The following is a 7,640-nucleotide window of genomic DNA, read 5'->3' as shown; positions in this document are numbered from 1 at the left end:
GCTGAAGCAGAAACTCCAGTACTTTGGCCACCTCATGCGAAGAGTTGACTCACTGGAAAAGACTCTGATGCTGGGAGGGATTGGGGGCAGGAGGAGAAGGGGACAACAGAGGATGAGATGGCTGGATGGCATCACTGACTTGATGGACATGAGTTTGAGTGAACTCCGGGAGTTGGTGATGGACAGGGAGGCCTGGCGTGATGCAATTCATGGGGTTGTAAATAGTCGGACACAACTGAGCAACTGAACTGAACTGAACTGATAGGGGCTCAACTTTCAAGACCTAATCACCCCCAAAGGCTCCACTTCCTAATACCATCACATTAAGGATCAGGTTTCAACAGACATATTTTGTAGAGGCACAAACATTCAGAACATAGCAGATATATAGATGTGGATTTTATTGTTGTTGTCAATCACGCAACATTTGCACTCTTAATTTTAATGACTGTGTTAACTGCTCAGCTGTGTCTGACTTTTTGCGACCCCAGGGACTGTAGGCTGCCAAATCCCTCTGTCCATGGAATTTTCCAGGCAAGATTTCTAGAGTGGGTTGCCATTCCCTTCTCCAGGGTATCTTCCTGATCCAGAGATTGAACCCAGGACTCCTGCATTGCAGGCATATTCTTTACCACCTGAGCCATAGATACAACCAAGTTCATGATGTTACTAATAATATATGAGAGAATCCATTCTCACAGAATCTTCTCAATCCTTTATTTACAAAACCAGACTACAACATTTGCCAATTTGGGGGAGAAATAGTTCATCATATCGCTATCTGAATTTACATGTTTTTGATTATTGGTGTGTTTCAGTAAATATCTTTTTTTAATATATAAAAAAACCTTTTTAATTCTGATTGCCAAATTATTTAAGGCAGGTATAAAAAAGGAAAGCATTCAATATACATTTTACATAAAATAAACTAGATTACAGCATAAAACAAGTAACCAGGCATTAAAGTCTCTCTTTTCTAAAACTGGATAATTGTAAACATTGAAAAACAAAAACAAAACCGCTGGACTATTCAAGTAACAGAACAATCACAGATGTCTCTGGTATGCAGGCTATTGGGTTATTTGCCATTCAAGATTATAAAAAATGGCCTTTGATATATTATCATCTGTAAATAGTCTAGATCTTTGACCAATTTTCTGTTGTTTATTTTTATTTATTTATAGATTTGTTGGCAATTTTAGATGATAAGAAAGTTAATCCAATTGTCAGCCTTATGTGTTACAAAGTTTTCCTGAGCTTTATTTCTTTAAAACTTATTTTATCCATGCAAATATATTTTTAATTTTTATTCAAAGACATATTTTTATTTATGTCTTCTAGGTCTTCTGTCTTGCTTAGGTAGACTCTTTTTCTTAAAAAAAAAAAAAGATTATTCTAACAAATCTTCTGAGGTGTAATTAGCTTATCACAATTTCATTCTTTCTACATGTACAATTTAATGTTTTAGTAAATTATAGATTTTTTTTCTTGTTTTAAATTTATTTTTTATTGAGGTAACATTAATTTAGGAGGAGAGGGGGATAACAGAGGATGGGATGGTTGGATGGCATCACCAACTCTATGGACATGAGTTTGAGTAAGCTCCGGGACTTGCTGATGGACAGGGAAGCCTGGTGTGCTGCAGTCCATGGGGTCACAAAGAATTGGACATGACTGAGCAACTGAACTGAAATGAACATTAATTTATAGCACTATATAAGTTTTACATTAAAACCTTATATTTCTACTTCTGTGTACACTAGAGCATGCCAGAAATTTAGTTTCCATTCACCTTCATACAGTTGATGCCCTTTACCCATCTCACCCTCCTCCAAAGACTATGCAAACACTAACTCAGAAAGACATATGCATCCACGTGTTTATCACAGTAATATTTGCAATAGCAAAATATGGAAACAACCTAAGTGCCCACCCACAGATGAATGGATTAAAACAAGACGTGGTATGTGGTGTATACATATATATTTATACAATGGAGTGCTGTCAGCCGTATAAAAGGTGAAGTCTTTCCATTTGCAACCACATGGATGGACCTTGAGGGTATGATGCCAAGTAAAATAAGTCAGATAGAGAAAGATATATATTGTACGACTTTACTCATAATATGTGGAATGCAAAAACAAGCAAAACAAAATAAATAAAACATATCAAACAAAAATAAATGCTTAGATACAATGAACAGAGAAGTGGTTACCAGTGGTGTGTTTTGATTGGCTGATTCAACCTATTTTCATTTAGGGTGATTATTGATAGATGAGGACACAGTACTGTTATTTTATCTTTTGTTTTCTGATCTCTATTGCTTCCTTTTTCCTTGTGTTTCTATCTGCCATTTTAACTTGGTGGCTTTACAGTATGTCTTCTTCAGTTCCCTTTTTTTTTTAAATGTTTTATATCTCTGCTCTAGATTTATGTTTTGTGGCCACCATGAAGTTCGTATAAAACATATCATAGATAAAATAGTCTTTTTTCCTGCTGATAGCATTTTATCTTCATTTACCTATTCGGCTTCTGTACTTTTTCCCTTCCCTTTTTGTATTTTTTATCTCAAAAGAGCGCCTTTTGTGTTGTGCTTATTCCCAAGTTGAAGTAGCTATAGTTATTTTTCTGCCTTTCTCCTCTTTAATCTTTATGCTATAAGAAAATGTTAAAAACTCTGTTCTGATTACAGAGTTGCAATTTTCTGCTTCTATGTGTCACCTTACTCAAATTTGTTGCTTTTGAAAAGTAGCTCTTTGGCTCCTTCCCCTTTTGCCCATTTCTGTTCCTCTCTAACCTTAAAGGAACTTAATTAGAGGAATGAGATCAATGAGCAGTTGAAACTGACTTCCGACTTAATGCTATCATGAATACACACCATGCCTTGTCTAACCTGTACGAAGATTCCACTCCCTTGTATTTAAAAAAATACATATAAAGAAATGTGGACGGATGGAGGCAGCAGGGGCAGAGAACAAAGAGGACCAGGAAAGAATGAAGATAAGGTACTGGGATCAATCTTGGAGACTTCTGGGTGCAGAGTAGGGGCCGAAGAAGCCACCCAGCACTTTTTCTGCAGGGTCATTCAACCCAGAGCAAATTAGATCCTGAGAAAGTACTCTCGTTTTGAGGAATGAACGCTGTACAGCAGAAATGAAAACAACATGGCAAATCAACCATATTTCAATAAAATTAACAAATAAAGACTGCCAGGCCAGCAGCCACCAGAGGGGCATCTCTTCGATTAAAAGCTCTAAAAGTAATAAAATAAGAGGCCCATGGTCTGAAGTAGGAAATCTTTACAAGCTGCGAAAAAGCTGGGACAGAAGGTTCTCGTCCAAGTGTCACGGTCTCTGCTCCAGCTCAGGAGACCTGCAGGGGACAGAGGAGAGGGCTGTTTCCATACCACCGCTTCACGCTGCTTCTTCCCCTCTTCCTGGGGGCCTCCCCTGAGACCTCTGCAGTAAGAAGGCGGAAATCAGTCTTATGCTTCCCTGAACCACAGCTACCTCAGGCCATGGGCCTCTTATTTTATTATTTTTAGAGTTTTAATCGAAGAGATGTCCCTTTGGTGGCTGCTGGCCTGGCAGTCTTTATTTGTTAATTTTATTGAAATATAGTTGATTTACAGTGCTGTTTTCATTTCTGCTGTACAGCAAAGTGACCCAGTTATACACATATACACATTTAAATTTTACTTTTCATTTATTTATGGTTGCACTGGATCTTCATTGCTGGGCACGGGCTTTCTCTAGTTGTGGCTGGTAGGCTTCTCACTGTGGTGGTTTCTCCTGTTGCAGAGCACAGGCTCTAGGGTGCATCGACACAGTAGCTGTGGCATACAGGCTTATTAGCCCTGTGGCATGTGGCATCTTAGTTCCCCAACCCTGGATTGAACCTGTGTCCCCTGCATTGGGAGGTAGCTTAACCACTGAAGCACCAGGGAAAACCCCACACACATACATTTAAAAAATGTTCTTTTCCATTACGGTTTATCTCAGGATATAGAGTTTCCTGTGCTGTACAGTAGGACCTTGGTGTTTATCCATCCTGTATATAATAGTTTGCATCTGCCAATCCCAGACTCCCAATCTCTCTCTTCTCCACCCCCTCCCCCTTGGCAAACACAAGTCTGTTCTCTTATTAACTGTGCAAAGCTTTACTGCAAACTGCCTAATCAGATCTCAGTCTTTCTCATTTTGTCTGTCGCCTCACTTGTCATCACCACCACTGTTCCTGGGAGATCAAATCTCTCTCTAAAAGAGGATGAACAGGCATGACCTTGGCTGAAGCCCAGTGTCTCCTAGGAAAGGAGAGGGAGGAGGCACATTCCCAGGATACAGTTGTCTCAGCCCCTGACCACCCCCTGAGATTTCTTGCATCACGGAATACCAGGGTGGAGAGGGGAGCAGACCCTGGAACGCATATGACCTAGGAAGCTTCCATCACACAAATCCAGCATCATTTCATCAGTCTTAGTGTCTCTTCTTGCATTTGCTCCAGGATTTCCATCTGAGATCTCCATGCATGCTAACCCTTCTTTTATCTCTACAGGCCATCACCTCTTATATTTTACCCATAGGTACTTTCTGGATTTCTAGGAAAGTTGAGACCAACTAGGCAAAGGTTGTATTCAGAGAACTTAATTGAGTAAAGCCATATTTCTTCCTCCAAACAATCTGTGGGCCGTCTCAGCTGCCAACAGGTCCCTTACCTCCTGATGTAGAAGAGCAGCCCCATCCCAAGGAAGAGCAGACCCAGAACACAGGCCCCGATTCCACTCAGCATCTTTTCTTGTGAAGATCTGTCCTGTGCCCCTGAGAAAAGAAGCCAGTTTCTGAGTGATTTTTATCCCAAATCCAACTTCTCTAATTGAAATTGGGGTGGGGGGGGGGAAGAAGCCTGCTCTGAAAAAACTGAAATAATTGGCCATTCCTAGAAAAGAGATGAAAATTCAAGCTGAGTTGCTACAAGGTTTGGGCAGTGACTCATTTAAGTATCCCAGCCCTGATAGAAGGCCACACATCTTCAACATCTGATGGATGTGTGCCTGGGACTGGATGAGGTGGGGAAGTCTGTCTTGGCTGACAGAGCTAATAAAAGGCAGAGCTGGGACTGAACTTGGTCCTTGGAGCGGGTGTGCCCCTTCTCAGATCACAGTGAACAACTCAGGGTAAGAGTGTCTGAAGCACAAGCCCAACTTGACACAGGGGACTGGTGCCCAGGACTGAAGAGTGACCATGACCTGGGAGGTCACAGGAGGCTCAGAGAGAGACGTCATCTTCTCTGCTTGTTGGGCAGAACTGGCTCCCAAGGGGGCCCAGGCATTTACAGAAACCATCATGGGATATCTGCAAACTCTCGGAGGATCTCCATCACAGGATGTCACAGGGCAACCCCAACAACCTCAGCTGAAGGAGAAGAGAACATGGAGCCCATGGACACTTGTGTGGGGAGAGGAGAATCCTGACACTCGGGGGTAAGCGGGCCCCCTCCGTGGTGGCTGAGAAACTTATGAGATCAGAGAGCTCCTCACTCCATTCCACTGTGACAGGGCTCATACGGCTGGGGTGCTCCACGTGGCAGGCATAGACCTCTCCACCCTGAGGAACTATTTCAAGCATCACCATGATCTGGAAGGTCCAGTCTCCATTAGGTATCAGGCCTGTGGAGACCACCCCGGCCTCCTCTTCCTGGCCATTCCGGAACCACCTGACCTCAATGTGGCCTGGGTAGAAACCATTCACAGAGCAGACCAGGAGGTTGTGGTGCCATAGGGGCCGACTCTTTACAGGATACACAGTCACGGTAGGCTGAACTAGGAGAGAAAACGCAGTGGGGGTTATTGTGGGAGACAGACTAAGTCTCCTGACCAGACTGCAGCCTCGGATAGGCCAGGCTTCCCATGTGGCTTCAGAGGACATGGTGCCATGAATCTTGCTTGAATTTAACCCTAAAACCTCCAACCCCTATTAGAGTTGAGAGATGTTGAGGAAAATTGTGGGGTTTCTTTTCATAACTTGAAGGAGTTACTTATTGTTGAACTGCAGTATTTACACTTTTTGCAGGACACAGGTTATATTTATTAAAAGCGTGATTTCTGTAACTAGGCTCCCTGGGTTCAAATCCAGGCTCTGCTTCTATCTGGTTAATTCTGGAAGAGCTTTTAAATTACTTTGTGCTTCAACTTTCTTATCTCTAAGGAGGATAATGAAACAAACTTACCTCTTTGAGTTAGATGAGTCATATATAAGATGGGCTATCCTGGAATGTGAAGTCAAGTGGGCCTTAGAAAGCATCACTACGAACAAAGCTAGTGGAGGTGATGGAATTCCAGTTGAGCTATTCCAAATCCTGAAAGATGATGCTGGGAAAGTGCTGCACTCAATATGCCAGCAAATTTGGAAAACTCAGCAGTGGCCACAGGACTGGAAAAGGTCAGTTTTCATTCCAACCCCAAAGAAAGGCAATGCCAAAGAATGCTCAAACTACCGCACAATTGCACTCATCTCACAGGCTAGTAAAGTAATGCTCAAAATTCTCCAAGCCAGGCTTCAGCAATATGTGAACCATGAACTTCCTGATGTTCAAGCTGGTTTTAGAAAAGGCAGAGGAACCAGAGATCAAATTGCCAACATCTGCTGGATCATTGAAAAAGCAAGAGAGTTCCAGAAAAACATCGATTTCTGCTTTATTGACTATGCCAAAGCCTTTGACTGTGTGGATCACAACAAACTCTGGAAAATTCTGAAAGAGATGGGAATACCAGACCACCTGATCTGCCTCTTGAGAAATCTGTATGCAGGTCAGGAAGCAACAGTTAGAACTGGACATGGAACAACATACTGGTTCCAAATAGGAAAAGGAGTTCATCAAGGCTGTATATTATCACCCTGTTTATTTAACTTATATGCAGAGTACATCATGAGAAATGCTGGGCTGGAAGAAACACAAGCTGGAATCAAGATTGCTGGGAGAAATATCAATAACCTCAGATATGCAGATGACACCACCCTTATGGCAGAAAGTGAAGAGGAACTCAAAAGCCTCTTGATGAAAGTGAAAGAGGAGAGTGAAAAAGTTGGCTTAAAGCTCAACATTCAGAAAACGAAGATCATGGCATCTGGTCCCATCACTTCATGGGAAATAGATGGGGAAAGAGTGGAAACAGCGTCAGACTTTATTTTTCTGGGCTCCAAAATCACTACAGATGGTGACTGCAGCCATGAAATTAAAAGACGCTTACTCCTTGGAAGAAAAGTTATGACCAACCTAGATAGCATATTCAAAAGCAGAGACATTACTTTGCCAACAAAGATTCATCTAGTCAAGGCTATGGTTTTTCCTGTGGTCATGTATGGATATGAGAGTTGGACTGTGAAGAAAGCTGAGCGCCGAAGAATTGATGCTTTTGAACTGTGGTGTTGGAGAAGACTCTTGAGAGTCCCTTGGACTGCAAGGAGATCCAACCAGTCCATTCTGAAGGAGATCAGCCCTGGGATTTCTTTGGAAGGAATGATGCTAAAGCTGAAACTCCAGTACTTTGGCCACCTCATGCAAAGAGTTGACTCATTGGAAAAGACTCTGATGCTGGGAGGGATTGGGGGCAGGAGGAGAAGGGGACGACAGAGGATGAGATG

At 42.1% G+C, this 7,640-nt stretch overlaps 1 protein-coding gene across 2 annotated transcripts in view; it reads right to left on the bottom strand.

Annotated features, from left to right (window-relative positions):
* Positions 1 to 1,640: 1,640 nt before the first annotated feature.
* The window catches only part of LOC104994876 (DLA class II histocompatibility antigen, DR-1 beta chain-like), an 18,815-nt gene continuing 12,815 nt past the window's right edge, over positions 1,641 to 7,640 (bottom strand). The window contains exons 3-5 of one of the 2 annotated variants that reach the window (XM_010848563.1): positions 5,537 to 5,818; positions 4,715 to 4,817; positions 1,641 to 3,458 (exon numbers count right to left, since the gene is read on the bottom strand). In XM_010848563.1, coding sequence (XP_010846865.1) covers positions 3,254 to 3,458; positions 4,715 to 4,817; positions 5,537 to 5,818 — 590 coding nt within the window. In that variant the 3' untranslated portion in view covers positions 1,641 to 3,253. The remainder of the gene's footprint in view (positions 3,459 to 4,714; positions 4,818 to 5,536; positions 5,819 to 7,640) is intronic. The other variant, XM_010848564.1, reaches the window with a different exon arrangement.

Source organism: Bison bison, unplaced genomic scaffold, assembly GCF_000754665.1.
Source record: "Bison bison bison isolate TAMUID 2011002044 unplaced genomic scaffold, Bison_UMD1.0 scf7180017864270, whole genome shotgun sequence".
NCBI lineage: Eukaryota > Metazoa > Chordata > Mammalia > Artiodactyla > Bovidae > Bison > Bison bison.
Note: the sequence above shows the minus strand (reverse complement) of the source record. Positions and strands in the feature narration are given on the sequence as shown.